The sequence below is a fragment of the Peromyscus eremicus genome, chromosome 15 (genome assembly GCF_949786415.1).
Source record: "Peromyscus eremicus chromosome 15, PerEre_H2_v1, whole genome shotgun sequence".
Taxonomy (NCBI): domain Eukaryota; kingdom Metazoa; phylum Chordata; class Mammalia; order Rodentia; family Cricetidae; genus Peromyscus; species Peromyscus eremicus.
This window is the reverse complement of record NC_081431.1, coordinates 15131670-15152398: the sequence shown is the minus strand read 5'-3', so window position 1 is coordinate 15152398 and position 20729 is coordinate 15131670. Positions and strand designations below refer to the sequence as shown.

The following is a 20729-nucleotide window of genomic DNA, read 5'->3' as shown; positions in this document are numbered from 1 at the left end:
TAGTGCTACATTAAATAACAAGATCTAACAGCATCAAGTTTAACAATTACCATAACTTCAATTGGTGATAACCTTAAATATTTTGAGGTCTCCCCCAGTGTATGATTTGAAAATATCTGCTGCAATTATTGCCAACAGTCACAGGCACTGTTCATTGTCTTGGAATTTACAGTTACGCATTTCAGTTTACGAAGAATGCAAAGTTAGGCTTTGGTTGGTTTTCTGTGCCAGCAGTCTGGAGGCTGCAGACCAGAATGCTCTCAGACAGACCTAGAAAAAACAAGAGGGAGGGGGTGAAGTGGAAGTAGTTTAGAGAGCAAGGAAGCCTTTCTGGGACAAACCGACAAAAGGGATAGCTCCTGTCGGATTCTTCCGGCCCCGGGCCACTGCTCCTTCCCGGAGGCAGCGAGACAAGCGCGCACAGGCGCAGTCGCGCGGGAACGCAACCCACCCACCCGCCGCCACCACCCCCCAGACGCGTGCCGAAGCCCCGCCCCATGAGCAGAGGCCCCGCCCCACTCGCGGGCCTGGGGGCGGTCCCGCCGCCAGGCATCAGCAATCTATCCCGAGCGGAGGCGGCGCCGCACGCTTGCGGGGAACCGACACGTTAGCTCTCCGGGCGGACCGGCGGCGGCGTCTGGCGGCCGCTGCGGCACGAGCAGAAGGATGGCGGAGGCCTCGGAGAGGCTTTACCGAGTGGAGTACGCTAAGAGCGGGCGCGCCTCTTGCAAGAAATGCAGCGAGAGTATCCCCAAGGACTCGCTCCGCATGGCCATCATGGTGCAGGTGCGGCAGGGCCGGGCCGGGGGCGCAGGACGGCTCTGTTTGGGCTCGGGGCCGCCGCGCTCCCGCTGCGGCTCCCTGGAACCGGGGGAGAAGGGCGGGAAAGGCCCGCGGCGCTGCTGCCGCGGTCCTTGAGGCCCACCGGGCCGACCCCTTCCGGGAGATTGCGCTGACCCTGCAAGAAAAGCCCGGGAATTGAGAGCTGCTGGCGGTGCCCCTGGCTTTGTAAAAACAAGGGGCCTCCTCGCTGGGTCCGGATGGTCGCAGAGTTCTTGTTTATTTCACTGCCTTCTCTTGGGGTGGGGGTGGAGGATGTGCGCTCGGTCTTTGAAGCTGCTCTGATTTGGGCCTACCTTGTCCTGGAAGATTTTTTTTTTTTTCCTACATGAATAAAGAGGACTGGCATGTGAGGGGTTTGGAGTTTGGGTTTGTTTTTTTTTAAGCCTATTTTTGGTTATCCTCTCAACATCCGTTCACTCTCGGTATTTCTGTTTTAATTATGCAAAGCAGTACCGTTCCTTTACAGTACGTTCGCTTTGGGCCTGATTTCTAGTTGGAAATAACATTTTCTCCAAACTTCCCGAGGTCACCGACTTATCTGGGTCTGTTCACCGGCGCTTCCATGATGGTCAGGGAAGAGTTGGGATCTACTGTGAGGTGGTGGGTTAAAGGGTCCTTAACAGTTCCAGGGGTTTCTGCCTCCTGAGCTTTTGGTTTTCTGATGCCTGTCTTTGCAAGAGAAGTTCTCACGCGCCCTGTTCTACCTCCCCCATACTTTCAGGTTACCCAAGCTCACTGCTAATGGTCAAGGTAATTGATTTCCCTTGCTGTCCAGCTGCTGTAATGTGTTTCAGGAAAGGCCTGATAGCCTTCAACGGGGTTCGGTCCTTACTGGGGGACGTTCACCCAGTGGATACCAAGGACCTCCTTTCTTCTGTTATTTCACATTATGGCAAGAACGGAAGCTAAGAGACTGCCTGGTTCGGCATGCCTGGCACACAGTTCTCATGCATTCTGTATACATTTATTAAGTAGCAGCTAGGTCCCCCAGGCTCTGTGTCAGTGTCTATAATTATCATTGGTGACAAAAATCCCAAGTCCTGCCAGGCACATCTTGGTTACTTGCATTCATGACTGGACAGGGCACCCACTCTGGGCCCTTTCTGCTTGGTTAAGGGAGTGTGGGGAGAATTGATAAGCCTTACATGTGATGGAACTGGGCGCTAGAAGAGGAGGCACCCAAGATGCCCCAGTCTAGTGTGGGAACTTAAGAGTCTTTATTCACAGAAGTAGGACAGGAAGATGGAGATAGCTAAGAGGGAAGGGCCTAAAATTGGAAGAACAGTCCAGAGCCCTGTTTCCCACTGAGGGCTTTGAACTTTACCCTCTGAGGTGATTAGAACTCAAGGCTCTCTGGGTTTAAGGGAGACCGGCATCCACATCCTTGCTGGCTTTTGATTACTGTAAGCAGAAAAGCGAAGGTGTTGTGGACTTAGATTTTTCGGATCACTTTGTGGTTGGGGATCCCTCAACCTAATTACAGCAGCTATTAGGGGGGTATTAGTAAAATTTGAAGTAACGGTACTTCCCCCGAAGTAGGTTGGTTGGGTGGTCCGTCCATTGTTTGGTCGGGTTTGAGACAAGGTTTCAAGGCTGATCTTCGAGATCCTCTGGCCTCCATCTCTGGAGTGCTGGGACTTACATACAGGCCTGCCTGCCTGCCTTTCAGATGTTTTGTTTGGAGACATGGGCTCACTACGTCTTCCTGCTGGCCTTGAACTCACAGAGATCCGCCTGCCTCTGCCTCCCCCAGTGCTGAGATTAAAGGTGTGTGCCACCACACCCAGTCTTTCAAATAATCAGTTTCCTTCCAGACCTTACATATGTTATTAGGCATTTTAGGGTTTACTGTGTGAACCAGGGAATAGTCCTTATTTGAAAGCATGACCCTGCTACCACCGTTTAGCAAGAGGGGAGGCTGGGGCTGCCACAGATAATTCCGCATTCCAGGCCCTCTTCCAGAATGTGAACGAAACTATTATTCAAAGTAAGGGGGACTCTTCCTCAGTTGTAGTTAGGAGTTTAGTTCTGAATTTAATTTTTTTTTTTTTTCTCCGAGACAGGGTTTCTCTGTGTAGCTTTGGAGCCTGTCCTGGATCTCGCTCTGTAGACCTGGCCTCGGACTCACAGAGATCCGCCTGCCTCTGCCTCCCGAGTTCTGGGATTAAAGGAATGTGCCACTACCACCCCCACACCCACCCCACCGGCTTAATTCTGAATTTAAAGTTGGTCCTGTAGGCTGAGCCTGGGCAGGCCTGCAAAGAGAAACCTTTCTTCTGGTGCTGGAATTTAAATGCCTCCTTCTTTTACATTTGTGTGGGAGAATTGTTCTCTGAGCAGTCACTAAGTGATTTTTCAGAGCCCCTGAGGGAGGGAGAAGCCACTTGTCTGGGATGACCCAGGAAGGATTTGAGCATTCTGTGGCGTGGCAATGTTCCTGGCTGGCAATGTTCTTGGCTTGCCTTTATGGTTGCAGAGGATTGGGTGAGGCGCTTGCTTGGTCCATGGCTGGTGCTGTGTTCCTGACAGGTCCATGTCCTAGCTTCTGTACCTTGCCTGTTTCCTAGCTCCTAGGTAGAGGCCAGCGCCTTAGGACCTTGGCCCAGGTGTTCTCGGTCCTTGCAGTGGTAAAGAGTTGTTTGTTTTTCTGTGGAGACCCTCCTATGTTAGAGTGAGTGTTGTGGGTTAGCAGAAATACAACGGCCAAGGAAGGCAGAAGCGCCCCGTCATAGGGGCTCCAGGATCTGAACCCGCTGCCTGGCGTGATCCGAGCTGGGTCCTCAGAAATGCCGTTTGTTGTCCGGTTTAGAGGACGTCTTTTGCAGTTCCCCCATCTTCCCTCTGAAGGTTTGAAACTCTTAGTAAGCATCATGCCTGCCCCAGCCATGAAATTGGGGTGGATTCTGACTCCGTGAGTTACGTCTCTGAAGGACGCAGGGCCTTGAGGCACCTGAGGAAGTCTGAAGAGCTCTGAGAAGCTTTGGGGAGCTTTGCAGGCCCTGGAACCATTAATTACTGGTGGGTCACCTAGGCAGGACTTGGCCTTAGATTTTTAAATTTTTATTTACTTATTTAATTTTTGTGTGTGTGGGTGTTTTGCCTGCGTGTGTATATGTGTACCATGTGCCTGGTGCCCAAAGAGGCCAGAAGAAGACCTCAGATCTCCTGGAACTAAGGTTACAGGTGGTGTGAATTACCATGTGGGTGCTAGGAATCGAACCCAGGCCCTCTGAAAGAGCGGCTAACCCCCGGAGCCATCTCTGCATCTGTTGGCCTTATATTTGCATCTGTAAAGGAGGTCACTCATGGGCGTAGTTAATTGGAATGCTTGGCTTGTCATGCTTTTTCCAAATATCACTCTTCTCTACAACTCCATTCTAAAGCATCGACGTGGTGTGATATTTGGCCTTTACCTCTGTGTTCCTTGAAGGCAGTCATCATGGGGCCATCTTACTTAGGTCAGAAGACATTCTTGTCCCGTCCGCCTCCATTCTGTGAGAGAGGGTTGCTGTTCACAGAGGCATGGCTTGTGAAGGAAGAGCACCAGGAAGCTGGGGTAGCGCCTGTGTCTCCCTCATCACAGGCACTGTCGCCATCTCTAAAACAGGCAGTACCGGGCCCAGAGCATCATGGGGAAGGAAAGCACCTCAAGTGTCACAGTACCTCAGGCCCATTGGGTGCCTCTCTGAAGCCAGTGGTCAGCCTAGCCCCAGGCCTGGAGGCCTTCCCCGCAGGCCCTTCTTCGTCCCTCACAGAAGCTGTTCATTGTACTCACATGCAAACCTTGCTGCACCTGACCCACTTTCTCTGCCTGTTCTTCAGTATTTTTAACTGCAGGGCACTTAAGAGCCATTTCTGGGCCGCCCAGACCCTTGAGCTCAAGTGCCGCTGCCTGGCTTTTCTAATGGGTGCTGGGGACGCCAGGATACTGAGAAGATGTTCTGTGTTTCTCACGAGGTTGTGCAGCAAGTCAGAAGTACAGCTGATACCCTAAAGAAACCTGGGGCCAACATCTGTCCTGAGACAGTGGGTTTGGGGGTGGCCAGCCATAATTTTTAGCTTTTAGGAAAATACTTGAGGTGAGAAGTGGAACGCTGTTTCTCATCCATTTGTAAGTCATTGTGTGACATGAGCGAACACCAGGCAGGCCGCAGGGATGAGAACAGGGCTCCCATGGCTGCCTGGGCTGGGGTCAGGGTGGGCGTGTGCCTACAGAGATTAACATCTCCCTTCCCTCTCTGCTTTGTGACTTCAGTCGCCCATGTTCGACGGAAAAGTCCCACACTGGTACCACTTCTCCTGCTTCTGGAAGGTGGGCCACTCCATCCGGCAGCCTGACGTCGAGGTGGACGGGTTCTCTGAGCTGCGATGGGATGACCAGCAGAAGGTCAAGAAGACAGCAGAGGCTGGGGGCGTGGCAGGTGTGTATGGCGGGGCACAGGAGTACAGCCCTGTCTCTGTCTTGCACGAGTAGGGTTTGAGAGCACACTGCTCGTGCTTCAGCAGCTCCCCATTGGGCCACATGGTCTGTTGCATGAGGTTTGGTGTCTGTTTTTCCAGATACTGGAAATGGAGCCTTTAAATTTGTCGTCTTTAATAGGTTTTACATTTTTTTATTATTATTAGTGTGCGTGTGTGCACATGCATACACACGGAGGTCAGAGGACAGCTTCACTAAGTTGGGTCTCTTTTTATTTACATGGGTTCCAGGAATCAGACTCGGGTTGCCAGGCTTGCACGGCGTGTGCCTTCACAGCCAAGCCGTCTCAACAGCCTGGCTTTGATTTTTTGAGCAGTTTTAGGAAACATGGGAGAAACACAAGAGCAAGGTGCTCCCACAGACCCCTGGGCCCCTCTCCGCTGTCAGTGCATTTACAGCAGTTGATGAAACTTGAGATTAACACATCGTTATCCTTTGCTGTTGTGCATTAGATGGGCTTGGATGATGGATGCCTTACCTCCCACTGTGAGGCAGAATCACTGCCTTCCCGGTCCTATGCACAGAAGTTACCCAAGGGGAGATTTCTACACCTTTTCTTCCTCATGCTCACGAAACCTGCTAATTCTTTCCTAAAAAAACAAAAAACAGTTGGGGATTTAGCTCAGTGGTAGAGCACTTGCCTAGCAAGCACAAGGCCCTGGGATCCCCAGCTCCAAAAAAAAAAAAAAAAAAGCTCCTCATCTTCGCCGGGCGGTGGTGGCGCACGCCTTTAAACTCAGGAGGCAGAGGCAGGCAGATCTCTGTGAGTTCGAGGCCAGCCTGGTCTACAAAGTGAGTTCCAGGAAAGGTGCAAAGCTACACAGAGAAACCCTGTCTCCAAAAAAAAAAAAAAAAAAAAAAACACCCTCACAGTCAGCAGTTCTCCGCCCTGGCTTCCCGGGTGCTGGATGACAGGTATGCACTCACGCCGGCGTCTATTCCGATTTCTAGCCTCGCAGGTTAGGTGTGCCTGGTTTAGTTTCAGAGAGGAAAGGAAGTAAATGTACTTTCTTCTGCTTCTTCATTCAGTGACGTGTGCTTGGGTCTTTCCTGTTACTGAGCTGTGTACTCCTTGTTTGAACGCCATACTTTCCTTACCCAGTCCTCTGTTGGGGGCTCTGGGTTGTTGACTGTTTACTCCAGTAGACTTTCTAATATTGACAAGGTTTGAGTGTCCCTTCATCCACAAATCTGAAGTGCTCCAACACTGGAAACTTTGAGCAGCAGCACACCACCGCAGGTGGGAAATTCCGCCCCTGATCCATGACAGTTGGAGTCAGAATTGTAGACAGGCTAGAAATTGTGTGAGCACTTCCCTTCAGGCTGTGTGTATGATGTCTCTGTGAAACAGATGGATTTCATGTGTGGACCTGCAGCCATCCTGTCTCTAGGATGCTTTGTGTATCTGTAGTTATTCCAAAAGTCAACAAAAAAATCTCAATTCCAGAACAGATGCCAAGCCTTTTAGATGGAGAGACTTGGCCTGTAGCTTGTTTATGGTTTCTTTTTTCTTTCTTTCTTTTTTACTTTATTTTTTATTTTATTTTATGTATATGAATGTTTTGCCTGCGTATATGTATGCCCACCACGTGTGTGTCTGGTTCCCAAGGAGGTCATAAAAGAACTTTGGATCCCCTGGAGCTAGAGTGTCTGGACAGTTATGAACCACCATGTATGGATCCAGGGAATTGAACCTGGATCATCTACAAGAGCAACAAATACTCTGAGCCGTCCGTCTCCCCAGCCCGCTTCTCATGATTTCAATGTCTACTCTATTCCTGAACAGGTTAATTCTATGTGCAGGTCTCTGGCCAAACACAAGTATTGTGACTCTACTGAGTCCCAGTCTGTGGCTCACCTTTCAATTTAATTATAATTTTTATTACATTTATTTATCTATTTAATCTGCATTCCGTCACGTGGCGTTACCTCTTCCATCTTGCGCCTCCTGTTTCCTCTCCGTGTCTTTTGGCATCTCCTGCCTGCCTGGATTCCTCCTCCTCTTTCTTTCTTTCTGTCCTCCGGAATCAGCTTTTTATTACACCAGCCACAGCAATACAGCTTCACACAGTGTACAGATGTCCCACAACACATGGTGTGTGTGGGCTTAAGTTTTCTTGTGTTAGCTCTAAGGAAGACAATGTGGGGTTTCCTGTTGTTGCAGGGAAAGGCTCTGTATCGGCTGCTTCTCTGTTGTGTGGTAAAGGAGCATGACCAGAGCAACTGAGAAGGAAGCGTTTATTTGGGCTTACGGCTCCAGAGGGCTAAGAGTCCATCCTGACAGGGTTGGGCTCTGTGAAATAGTTATGTATTAAAATTAAATTATACTCTCTTGTTGCTAGAGTTTTCCTGCCTGGCCCACAGTCAGGACAAATCTCTCTCACCTGCCAGTCCCACAGCCACTCAGACCCAACCAAGCAAACACAGAGACTTATATTGCTTACAAACTGTATGGCCGTGGCAGGCTTCTTGCTAACTGTTCTTACAGCTTAAATTAATCCATTTCCATTAATCTATACCTTGCCACATGGCTCGTGGCTTACTGGCATCTTCACATGCTGTTTGTCATCATGGCGGCTGGCAGTGTCTCTCTGACTCAGCCTTCCACTTCCCAGCTTTATTCTCCTCCTTGTCCTGCCTACACTTCCTGCCTAGCCAATGGCCAATCAGTGTTTTATTTATTGACTAATTAGCAACACATTTGCCATACAGAACATCCCACAGCACTCTCTGAAGTATTTTATGTATTTAAATAGCTGCATGCTTTAATTCTTGCTCTATTTTTTGTTTCTAACATGTGGAAATGGCTTTCATATTTGCATATTGGCCTGATTTCCTATAAATTTTCCAAGTATACTTATTAGTAGCTTTTCTGTAGATTCCTGAGGCTATCCTGTGACTATTACCATCTTCTGACTTATTTGTTGTGTTCACATGTGGGCCAAAGGGTCACATGTGGAGGCCAGAAGACAATGTGTGGAAGTCAACGTTGTCCTTCCAGCATGAGTCATGGGATACAATGAAAGTTGTCAGGTGTTTGCCCTCAGACATCTCGCCATCTGTTTATTCTTTAGACGGGGTCTCACTCTTTAGCCCTGGGTGTCCCGGAACTCCTTACATAGAGCAGGCATCCCCTGCCTCTGAATACTGGGATAAAAAGCATGTGCCACCCCACCCAGCATGAATCTAGGGGTGTAGAGATGGCTCAGTGGTTAAGAGCACTGGGAACTCTTCTAGAAGACCTGAGTTTGATTCCCAGAACCTACACGGTGCTCACAGTGTCCATAGCTCTAGTTCCAGAGGATCCAACACCCTCTTTTACAGGCACCAGCTAATGCACCTGGTACACAGACGCGCAAGCAAAATCCCCATACACATAAAGTAAAATAAACTTTAAATCCCGTTTTTGTCTCCCCCAAGCCCTTCGCCATGTGTTCAGTTCTTATATAGGCTTGTGTTTGATCTGTGTTTAAATGTCCTTTTCAGTTCAACACTTAGCTTTGAATCATAAAAGCACAGTAGCAATGAGAAGTCTGAGTTGGAAATTATAACACAAAGTAACCACAGTTGTTGGCCAGTAGAGATGACCTAGACTGATAGTGGTCACTCAAAACACAGTGTCCTTGTGGGAGGAGGAAGACAGACGGGGGCCTCTGGGGACAGCATTGTGAGGCTGCAGAGTTGAGCAGTGACCTGTGTTTGGTTCTTCAGGCAGAGGCCAGGATGGAAGCGGCGGCAAGGCGGAGAAGACACTGGGTGACTTTGCAGCCGAGTATGCCAAGTCCAACAGGAGTACATGCAAGGGCTGTATGGAGAAGATAGAGAAGGTAGCCCTTGGGGTCTGGCGTCTGCACTTCGGGGTTCTCCCCTTAGGTGGGGGGGGGTGGGCATTGGCCGTCTCGAGAAAAGATCATACAGCCTTTACGTTCTGGCTCAGCACCCGTGGGTAGAAATACAGCGGCGATCCTTGCAGAAATGAGAATGAGTTTCTTCTGCTGGGCAGGCCCAGTCCTGTGCTCCTGGGTAGGGGCCCTGGAAGAAAGGTCTCTGCAAAGTCAGCAGGCATGAGGGAGGTCCTGTGTGGTGGGTTTGAGGTGAGGAGGGCTGTGTGGGCCTCCAGCACTCCTGTTTCACCAGAGAAACTTCACAGACCAGCCTCCATGCCACCAGTTCTTGTCCCTGAAGGCTGGCAGCTGGTCAGGTGGAGTGGCTGGCTGGCTGGTTGTTCTGAGAACGGGATAGAAGGTGTGCCTGTGCTCGCCGACATTGTCGTCTTTGGTGCCGTGATTCATTTGCACTAGTTGAGGGTTTTCTGTCCTCGGAGTATTGTGAGGTATGAGATAGTTTACCACAGTATCTGTGTGGTAAAAGTGCCAGAGATAGTCCACCTAAAGAGAGAGAGGGGTCTGTGTTGGCTCAAGGTTTCAGATGTTTGGATCACGGTTCCTTGGCTCTGTTTGGGGCCTGTGGTGGCATCACACATGGCAGGAGCATATGGCAAGGGAGGCCTGTTCAACTAGTGGGTGCAAAGGAGAAAGACCAACATCTCAATATCAAGGGCAACTCAAAACTAACCTCCTAGTCGGCTTTCCACCGCCTCCCAAGAGCATCACAAGGGCCTTTGGGAATAGTTCAAGAGCCAAATGTAGCAGACACGAAACTGAGGAAAATGTAATTGCTAATGTCCTCACCTTTCACCCTTAAAAATTGGTGGCAAAAAGTATGGTGCTCTTGCTTCCAAGGGAGCACCAGCCTGCTCTGTGCTCTTATTGCTCGGCCCCAGATGGAGTTTTCTGCATTGTCAGGAGCCCTGTCCACTCTTAGGTGGGAAACTCCTAGGAATGTCAGTCGTAGGAACTGTATGCACCTGGCAGCCTGGCAGGACCCAGCTCTTGCTTATCACTGCAGCTTAACCGGACCCTTAAGTGTAGCAACCGCAGAGTCCATGGGAGGGTGAGGATGGCTGAAAAGTCCCGTTGGGAGAAGTTGCCACACTGAAGCCGTCACAGAATAGTGCAGGGCCACTGCTGACCAGCACACAATGTCAGCATCTTAACTCACCCCTGGGGGAAGTGTTAGTACTTGTTAACTTGTCTAAGCAGGTGGATAGGTAGTCATCTAAACTGTAAGTGCAAGGTGCCCTTTTAATGCAGTAGGTAGCGTGTCAGCCTCATAGGATGTGAGTGCAGGGCCTACGAGTACCCCACAATCCTTGATGGCATAAGAGCCAAATCTTTCCAAGTTGCTACCTGTGCCTTGGTTTGGACTCAAGGCTGTAGGCTAGCTGTTCCCTATCCTGCCTAGTCATTCCTTAGATACCACATGGTTTTCCCTACAGGGCCAGGTGCGCCTGTCCAAGAAGATGCTGGACCCAGAGAAGCCGCAGCTGGGCATGATCGACCGCTGGTACCATCCAACTTGCTTTGTCAAGAACCGTGAGGAGCTGGGCTTCCGCCCTGAGTATAGTGCCAGCCAGCTCAAGGGCTTTGGCCTGCTCTCTGCGGAGGACAAAGAAGCCCTGAAGAAGCAGCTCCCCGGGGTCAAGAGTGAAGGGTAGGTGGGCTGTGAGTACAGAGCCTGTGGGGTCCATTCCTCTGCTGATGATCAGAAAGCCAGGAGCTGTGGGCCTGTAGTAGCAGGGGACAGAGACTGGGACATGTGCTATCTCAGCACCCCTCTTCACCCGGCAGCTCACCAGGCTCTCTGAACCTCTCCCAGCTCCTTCCCTCTTCACCCGCAGCTCACCAGGCTCTCTGAACCTCTCCCAGCTCCTTCCCTCAGGCCTGTGGAAGCATAGAGCAGACTATGCCACTTTCTCAGACAGCCTTCAGATAGTTAAAGACCACCTGCTGGACCAGCCAGGAAGTCCCCTTGCGTGAGTGAATAGCCAGTTTACCACCCTGTGAAGGTTCTCCTTTGTGTCTCTTTCACATCACTGCAGTCATGCAGCAGAGATGTTTCTGTGTCTGGATCTCTGGGAGAATCATGGCCATTCATAAATGGATGGACAGTGGGAAGGCCTGGAATCAGAACCGATGGGCCCACGCATGGAATTGGCATCTAAGTGGCTTGTTAATGAGCATGCCGAGGGTCGTAGAGCTGTGTACTGTGCTCATGAACAGTATCCACACCACTGTCGTCACCAAGAAGCTTGCACAATTCCAGAGCCTAACACAAGCTTGTAGAGCAGCACCAGTGGTTCTGGAATGTGAAGCTAGCTAGTCAGGCCAGTGGTTAGGATGTCCTTGACTCTTAGAGCACAGGGTGTTGGGATTCTCTGGCTACCATTATGCCTGGAGAACTGGAGCGTGTTGAACATGATTAGTGTGCCTGGTCCTCCCCTCAGCCCTGCGCCTAAGTGAGCTGTTTCATCTGTTAACACCCTTGTCCTGCATGGTGCGTGCTGCTCCTCCCCCAGTTCACGCTTTGGAAGGTACCAGGGTGAACTCAGGTTGCTTGGTGGCCTGGGGAGCAGCACTGTGTCTCACTCCAGGCTTGGTTCTATTTGTTTTGTGTTTTTTTAAGACAGGGTTTCTCTGTGTAACAGCCCTGGCTGTCCTGGAACTCACTCTGTAGACCAGGCTGGCCTCTGACACAGAGACCTGCCTGCCTCTGCCTCCCAAGTGCTGGGATTAAAGGCATACGTTGCCACCACCCGGCTAGGCTGTTCTGGAAGCTGTGTTTGGCTTTTCCACAATTCCCCATCACTTTGTATGTAAGCGACATGTGGGGTTTAACATCAGGTGTGACCTGAGCTCTGGTTCTGAACGCTAAGGTGAACTCCAGGCCCCTCATTGGCGGAAGATGTTCTAAAAGTCCTAGCAGCTCCTCCCGCCTGGTGGAGGGGGCACCTTACATAGCTCCCTAAGAGCGGAGTGAGAAAGAAGGCCGATCGAAGAGGCAGCTAATGGGGGTGTCAGCCTGGTCGCATTGGGCGTCGGTCTGGGGGTCTGGTTCCTATTGAGTCCTGTATCTCTTTCAGAAAGAGAAAAGGTGATGAGGTGGATGGAGCAGATGAGGTGGCCAAAAAGAAATCTAAAAAAGGAAAGGACAAGGACAGTAAGCTGGAAAAGGCCCTCAAGGTGAGTCCTGGGCAGTGTCTCCTTCCTGTCCCTTCTCGTGCAGGAGGACATCGGCTGTCCCTGCTTACCAAGACCAGTATGAATTCTCAAGTGTAGGGCTGCTGTTGAGCCACGAAGCTTTTCTCCCGACTTGTTCTCCTCCCCCTCACAGAAGTCATTGTCATTTGGGTGATGGGACACATTAGACTCAGATACCAGGCCTGCAGCCAGGACCAAGCAGTGTGGAATGTCCCATGTCAACCCAGGCATCATCTGACCAGCCTACACCTGCAGGCTTGCTCCCAAGTGCTGGGGACTGGGAGTTCAGTCCACAGATGCCAGCAGTTCTCAGGGTTCTTAGTGTAGACACCTTGGGGGCGTAAGGAGAAGTTTTCCCAGTTTTTAAAATGAAGATCTCCTTTAACAAAGGACTGGAAAGCATGTAGCAAAAAAGGAATCTCCCCATTCCAGCACTCAGGAGGTAGATGCCAGCCTGGTCTACAGAGCAAGTTCCAGGACAGCCAGGGCTACACAGAGAAACCCTGTCTCAAAAAAACAAAACAAAGCAACACAAAAAAGGAGTCTCCCCCATTAAATCAATGGTCGTCAGCCAGAGGGGCTCATCACCGTCGCCTGTGCTGTGTTGGAGCAGAGAACAGTCAGTCTCTTCTTGGAACATGACTTTTCAGGGCCATCTGTTGGAATTTGTGATTTTCAGCTTTTGTTAGTGGCTCAGTTATGAGAAGTAATACGTGATCTGGTTCTGACCCACTGGTAGAGCCCTCTGCTTGAGTGGCTGTGCTGTTCAACCTGCTTCCTTTTTCTTTTTTTGGGGGGGGGGAGGGTGTTGGCTGCCTGTGTGTCTACATCACATGCGTGTCTGCTACCTGCAGAGGCCAGAAGAGGGTACTGGATTCCTTGGAACTAGAGCTAGAGGAGGTTGTGAGCCGCCACATGGAATTAAACCTGGGTCCTCTGCAAGAGCAGCTAGTGCTCTTTTTTTGTTTTTTGTTTTTGTTTTGTTGTTGTTGTTGTTGTTGTTTTTGGTTTTTTCTTTTTTCTTTCTTTTTTGTTTTTTGTTTTTGTTTTTGTTTTTCGAGACAGGGTTTCTCTGTGTAGCTTTGCGCCTTTCCTGGAACTCACTTTGTAGACCAGGCTGGCCTCGAAGTCACAGAGATCCGCCTGGCTCTGCCTCTCGAGTGCTGGGATTGAAGGCGTGTGCCACCACGCCCGGCTGCAGCTAGTGCTCTTACCTGAGTCGTCTCTAGCCATCCCCACATTGGATTTTTATTCCTTTTTGCTTTCATGTCTCTGTGCCCCCTTCAGTGGGTGTGCTGATGCTCTCTCCCCAGTGTTACCAGAAGCTTGAATTACCCTCCTAGCTGCTCCTACCCCAGTCTGCTTCCATAGATCTCTATCCTTCCTCAGCTATAAAGGAGAAGTAGGTCTGCCATTTCCCTGAAACCTGTGTTCATAGACTTCTGCTTCTGGTGTCCCAGTGTGTGCTCCACCACAGGGAAAAATGAAAAGGATATCATCGAGAGCCTCGCACTGGAACTGGGGAGCCGGGAGTGAGCATGGGGGATAGCCTCAGTCATTGGAGTTGGACACCTTCCTTGGCATTGATAGCACGGTTTAGTAGGACCGGCATTCTCCTTTCCATCTTAGGAGGTGCGGCCTGGTGTGTACCACCCAGCTTGCCTGCTGCCCTAGGGAAGGCGGAGGCTCGTCGTGGCCTACCTCCTTGCCAGGTAGTGGGGAGAATAAATAAGGTGGGACTTAGAAGCACCAGCAAAGAGTGGGCACGGAGTAGATGTTGAAATCGAGACTTAAAGTTCCAATTCCAGAAGAGATCACATATATTCCTGCTTGAGCTTGAGTGTGTAGGAGACTCTGAGGAATCTAAATGGGTGTTGGGAAAGATGACTGGGCCCTAAGCCCTACCCGGAACTTGTGGTCGCTTTTCTGTATCTCTTGGAACAGGTTTCTGGGGATTGACACCAGGACCCCGTGCCGTTAAGGATTCAGTCTTCTAGTTTCTCGAGACAGGGTTTCTCTGTGCAGCCCTGGCTGTCCTGGAGCTCACTCTATAGACCAGGCTGGTCTCGAACTCAGAGATCTGTCTGCCTCTGCCTCTGGAGTGCTGGGATTAAAGACTTGTGCCACCCCCCTGCAACAGGGATTCAGTCTTACAAGTGGTCTCCTCTACACTTTCCAGAATGTTTTCTAAGAGCATTGCATGGGTTTATTTTGATGAGTTAGTCTGAGGGTTAAACCCTGGCTGAGGCTGGAGTTGGTCAGGCTGGGTTTGGAGGACCAGCCCGGCTCCATCAAGGGTGTGTAGTGGAAGGTTGAGGGATGGGGCCTGCTACCCTGGTGATTGTGCTTAGCCAGTAAAGACCATTTCCCTCTACTCTAGTAACCTGAGTTGGGGTTTTGTAAGTTTTGTGTCTGCGTGTTTTACCTACCTGCATGTATGTTTGTATACTACATGCTTGCCTGGTGCCCAAGGAGATGGTTGTGAGCCACCATGTGGGTTATGGGAACCAAGCCTATTCCTTTGTAAAAGCAGTAAATGCTCTTAACCACTGAGCCATCTCTCCTGCTCCCTCTAGCCCCGTTTGATTTTTTTTAAAGATTTATTTAATATATATATAGTATTCTGTCTGCATGCATGCCTGCAAGCCAGAAGAGGGCATCAGATCTTATTCTAGATGGTTGTGAGCCACCATGTGGGTGCTGTGAATTGAACCAGGGTCCTCTGGAAGAGCAGCCAGTGCTCTTAGCCTCTAAGCCATCTCTCCAGCCCAATTTTTATTACTTTATTATGAATTGCTTTGCATGTGTGCATGGTATGCATATGGAGGATAGGGGACAACTTGCAGGATTCAGTTCTCTACAGCAGCCACTCTACTGTGGGTTCCAGGGATCACTCTGGTGGCCTTACCCACTGAGCCATTTTGTTAATCAAGGTAGCCCTTGATTAACTCATTAGTCCAGCAAAGTCTGAGGCAGGAGAATTACCATGAGTTTGAGGCCAGCCTGGGCTACATAGTGAATTTCAGGCCAGCCTGGGTTCCTGAATGAGATCCTGTATTACCCCAGTCTCTCCCTAAAAGTTACCATTTCAACTTTTGAAGTGTACAGCCCAGACCTTTCATTAACCCAAAGAAGGCCCATACCCCCTGCCTCAGTGACAACCAACCACACCTCCAGATGCCCTGTAGCCAGCCCCAAGACCAAGGCAGCATCCACAAGCCCCTTACTTGACCCCCAGTCCTCTGAGTTTGATCTATAAAAGCTACATTATAGGGTCTAGGCGTGGTAACACACACCTTTAATTCCAACACCTGAGAGGCAGAGACTGGTGGATCTCAGTGAGTTCGAGGCCAGTCTGGTCTACAGAGCAAGTTCCAGGACAGCCAGGGCTACATAATAATAGATCTTTTGTCAAAAAAATTTAAATTATGGAAGGAGAGAACCAACTCCCAGAAGTTATTCTCTGACCTACATACATGTGCTGTAGAACATTTGAGCATGCTCACATTAATAAATGAATGTAGTTTTATTAAATTTAAGATAAGAAAACAATATTAAGATTTTAAAAAAAACAAAGAACTGATCTCAGTTGTGGGGTCTCGTCCTCAGGCCCAGAATGACCTGATCTGGAACATCAAAGATGAACTGAAGAAGGCGTGTTCCACCAACGACCTGAAGGAGTTGCTTATCTTCAACCAGCAGCAAGTACCATCTGGAGAGTCCGCGGTGAGCTGCCTGTGTTTTGTGGGGGGAGGAGGGGACATAGAAGGCCCTTCAAGATGTTACAGCTCCAGGGTAGTGTTGTATGGTCATGAGCACCGTCTCCTTCAGTCAGGAAGCTTCCCTAGCTGTACCATACATTGCCACATTTGTCCTGGTCTAGAACGTGATGAGGTCCCAAGGTGAGCAGGTACTTTTGCCTGTGTGTTCATATCCTACTGGCCTGCTGCCATGTGTCCCAGGCTTGCTAAGTGCCCTGCACCTGCGTGGGCCACTCCTGTGTGGTAGAGTGGCTGCTGTGGGCCTCCCTTGGCAAGGTGGGGCTGCTGCAGGATCCTTCACAAGTGCAAAGCCTGGCTGTATTGTAAGCTGGCAGGCACGTGAGCTATGTATGGTAGAGCCCGGAGACAGCCTCTCTCTGGGAACAGGGCCTGTTTGAGAGTTCCTCCATCTGCATTATTGGTAACATTCCTTCCCTGGGCCTCTGGTCTCTGACGTGTTTCTTCAGATCTTGGACCGTGTTGCTGATGGCATGGCGTTTGGGGCCCTCCTGCCGTGCAAAGAGTGTTCCGGCCAACTGGTCTTTAAGAGTGATGCTTACTACTGTACTGGGGATGTCACTGCCTGGACCAAGTGCATGGTCAAGACTCAGACTCCCAGCCGAAAGGAATGGGTGACTCCAAAGGTAAGGGTTGGGGGGCATCCTAGGATTTGTTGGCAGGAAAACATGACTCCCTCCACCCTTTGGTGGGGACAGCTGTAAGGTGACAGTGAGCAGGATCGGCCATTAGATGCAGAGTGTGCACTTACATCTTTTGCAGGGAGTGTGCAAAATCCAGCCTGGTGATGCTTGCTGTCCAAGCATTGTGGAGTTCATGACTGTTACTCCCCTAGGTGCTTATCTCAGACTGAAAGGCAGCCCCTTAGTGTCCTTCAGAACCCTCATGGCCCTTCCTGTCTGAGTCTGCTTCCAGGGTTCCCACGGGCTACTGGGTGTCACCAGCTGCCTGTGCCCAGGCAGCTCTGCTGTTGGGCTCTTGGCAGACTTGTCCAGGTACTGCCTGCACATCTTCCTGCATACCCGTCCGCCCCACCCCACCCCACCCCTGGCATTTGTGTGCTGTGCTCATCCAGACAGAAGTGCTTCCTTGAGGGTGAAAGCCCTCTATGGAACCTTTCTGTGCCACGTGCCATTGATGAGTGTGCATCCGAAGGCATCTGGCATCTCACTTGCCATTCACTGAACGTGGGCACAACTAGGTTCCTTTCTGAAGACAGAGGCTTGGGAGCACAGAGACTGTGCTCTTCAGAGCAGCTTGTACGTGACCTCACTAAGTGACCACCCTCCCCTAGTGCAAGGCCTGCTACTGTAAGTCACTTGGGATGCTGAAAGAACTGTGCCAGCTAAATAATTCCTGGTGAATGCAAGAGGGCTCACTCCATGCCTTCCTCCCTAACAAGCAGGGGAACTTAACTGGGTCTGTAGATGTAATTCTAAACAGTCTTATTAAATAAGAAACACAGAGCCAAATAAAGAGTTAAAAGCCCAAGAGGTCAGAGCACTAGTGAAGAGCCTTTAGTTTACCAGTCGCTGCCGTCCTTCCCCTGAGAGAGACCTTCTGTGTGACCCGTCTTTTTATTGCCTTTCTGTTCTGCCTTCTCATTGGTTCTAAACCCAACCACATGACTTCCTCGTCACTGCCTGTCTATACAGACCTCCAGGTCTCTGCAGTTGGTACTGGATTAAAGGTGTGTGTCTCCATGCTGGCTGTGTCCTTGACTACACAGAGACTTTGTCTGCCATGTGATCAGATTAAGGGCATGTGCTACCACTGCCAGACTTCTGCTAAATGGCTTGCTATTAGCTCTGACCCCTAGGCAACTTTATTTATTAACATACAAATAAAATCACATTTCAGCACAAATAAAATATCACCATATGGGTCTCCTTTGGAAAACTGCTAGATCTGTCACTGAGTGTGTGAGGTGTTTGTTTTTGATCCCTCACAGCCTCCACACTATCGGTACCCTGCACCAGAGTGGTGCATCCCTTAAAACCAGTGAGCATACACCATCACCCACAGTCCATAGTTTACATTAGGGCCCACTCTTGGTGTGGTACAGCCTGTGGGGTTTGATAAATTTAGACTGAAATGTACCCATTAGTAGAAAGTGTCATTTAGAACATGTATTGCCCCAAGACTCGGTGTGCCATTTGTCTTCTCTCAGCCTCTGGAAACAACTGGTCTTTTTATCAACTCCATGTTTTCCTCTTCTGGAACTCCTTGTGGATGCTGTACAGCCCCTAGTGTTAGCTCCCCTCGCTGGGGAACATGCAGTCCCGGTTCCCTGTAGCTGGGTAATTAGTTGTCTCTACACAGCCTTGGCTGTCCTGGCACTCACTGTGTAGACCACACTGGCTTCAAACCCACAGAAATCTGCCTGCCTCTGCCTCCCAAGAGCTGGGATTAGCCGTGAGCTGTCACATTGCCACCCCACCCCCCGCCCCCTCTGCCTAGGTGTGTCAGTCTTAGGAACTCTCAGCTGTGAGAGAGGCACCTGTGGACACTAGAGAGGAGTGACTGAGGACAAGGAGATTCCAAGGATGTCCTAGGTCTAGTGGTTCTTCTCTCACTAAGCTGTCTGCTGTTTTTTGTATTTTGTCTGAAAATATTACTTGAATTTTTAGGGGCATGGGTACTGTGGTGCACATGTAGAGGTCAGGGGATAACTTGTGGGAGTTTCTTCCACCATGTGGGTTCTGGGAGTCGAACTCAGAGCCTTGGTTTGGCAGTATGCACTGGGCCGTCTCACTGGCCCTTGTTTTGTTTTTCCGAAGGGTAAGGCTTTTCTCTTAGGGCCCTTATAGTAACTGGTCTATCATAGATACAGGAAATAAGGCTGTAAATGGTAACAAGAACAAGCTTTCTTCCTGGAACTTCACCACTTCCCTATTTATTGTAGAGATTTTAAAAAGATAATTTAATTTGCATAGGACAAATCCCTCTTGGTCTATTGAAAGTTTATTTCAAGAGACATTGGATGTCTTTAAAACTAAACTTGACTTTGTTTAGGAATTCCGAGAAATATCCTACCTCAAGAAATTAAAGGTCAAAAAACAGGACCGGATATTCCCTCCGGAGACCAGTGCCCCAGCGCCGCTGGCACCTCCGCTCTCCGTCACCTCAGCACCTCCAGCTGTGAACTCCTCTGCCCCAGCAGGTATGACTCTGGGGAGGATTGGGGGCTGGCTTTGACCTAGGAGCCATGCCACGCAAGGAGTAGTAAAGTGAGTATTCTGTGGTCTGTGTGCCATGTGGACAAAGTTCCTTGAGACATGTTCAAAATGCACTATACAGTGTACTGCAAAGCACACCCGCAGTCTCCAGGCCCATTGTCCTCCCTGCACCCCCAGCCATCCAGATCCTGGGGAGATCTGTCATGACTAGCCATGTCCTCGGCCGTCACAAGCAGTGAGATCTGTGTTTTGTTGGCAAGGAGAAATGCTGTGTGCTCCTTCAGGCGTGTGGACACTCCTGAACCATAAAGGTGGAGGCCGTGGTGGGACAGACGGGTAGTGGACAAGGTTCTGCTTCTGAAGGCTAGCCCAGCTGCATCCGTTCCCCCGGTGGTGAACAGTGGTTACCCCAAGTTCTCTCTGCTGCTTGAAGCCTGGGGTCTCCATGTGCACATGGGGGTCAGTTAGGGTCTGCTTCCTGGTCCTCCCTCGACAGGTCCGTCCTCTGCTGTCTCTCGGGTGCAGTTCACACCCAAATCAGTGATGTTGTTCTCTTCAGAGACTTAGTGAAATCCATTTGACGTCATCAACATCCACCCCCTAGAGAGGACAGGCTAGATCTCCCCCAGCTTGTGGCCTGTGGCCTGGCTGTGACCAGTTCTGCCTTCTTGCCTTGTCTCCCAGACGGCCCCATCCACGCCAGGCTGACAGTGCAGGGTACTGGGCAGCTTGCTCTACTTTACCTGCAACAGCCAGGCTCAGTGTGGTCACACTGGTGGACGCCTTCAGCTTTGCCACCAAGAAGTCTGGTCTGCACGTTGTTACTCAGGAGTTGGGTCTCGTCACCTACCCTCTTCCCAGCATCCTCTTCCCATCTCCAGGTGCAGTCTGACCTGGTAGCCAGCCTGGACCACCCTGTTGGTGGCTCATTCCTACCCAGTTTCTCGGTGGTGGACCTCATGGGTCCTCACGTGATAGTTCTGCCCTCTGTTCTCCCGCTGGCTGTTAGCTTCTGTCTTCATGAGACTTTCCCAAAGAGAAAAGAGTGACGGACCGCCAAGGCTGGCCACGCGCGGTGGCTTTGTGGTTTTCTCCCGCGGAGCGTGCTGTTTTGTCTTGTTTTGTTTTGTCCTTCCTGGCCTGATGCTTCTGTCCCTTGTCCCAGATAAACCTCTGTCTAACATGAAGATCCTGACCCTCGGGAAACTCTCCCAGAGCAAAGACGAAGCAAAGACCACGATTGAGAAGCTCGGGGGCAAGTTGACGGGGTCGGCCAACAAGGCCTCCCTGTGTATCAGCACCAAAAGTGAGTTTAACAGGCTTGTGCCTCTTGCAAGTGTGGAGAGGG

General features: G+C 50.3%; 1 protein-coding gene across 1 annotated transcript in view; it reads left to right on the top strand.

The window, feature by feature from the left end:
- Window positions 1–537: 537 nt before the first annotated feature.
- Parp1 (poly(ADP-ribose) polymerase 1) overlaps window positions 538–20729 on the top strand; it is a 36358-nt gene continuing 16166 nt past the window's right edge. Inside the window, exons 1-9 of the mRNA XM_059280464.1 lie at window positions 538–786; window positions 5099–5264; window positions 9035–9150; window positions 10662–10876; window positions 12306–12405; window positions 16033–16149; window positions 16652–16828; window positions 19218–19365; window positions 20547–20687. Coding sequence (XP_059136447.1) covers window positions 667–786; window positions 5099–5264; window positions 9035–9150; window positions 10662–10876; window positions 12306–12405; window positions 16033–16149; window positions 16652–16828; window positions 19218–19365; window positions 20547–20687 — 1300 coding nt within the window. The 5' untranslated portion in view covers window positions 538–666. The remainder of the gene's footprint in view (window positions 787–5098; window positions 5265–9034; window positions 9151–10661; window positions 10877–12305; window positions 12406–16032; window positions 16150–16651; window positions 16829–19217; window positions 19366–20546; window positions 20688–20729) is intronic.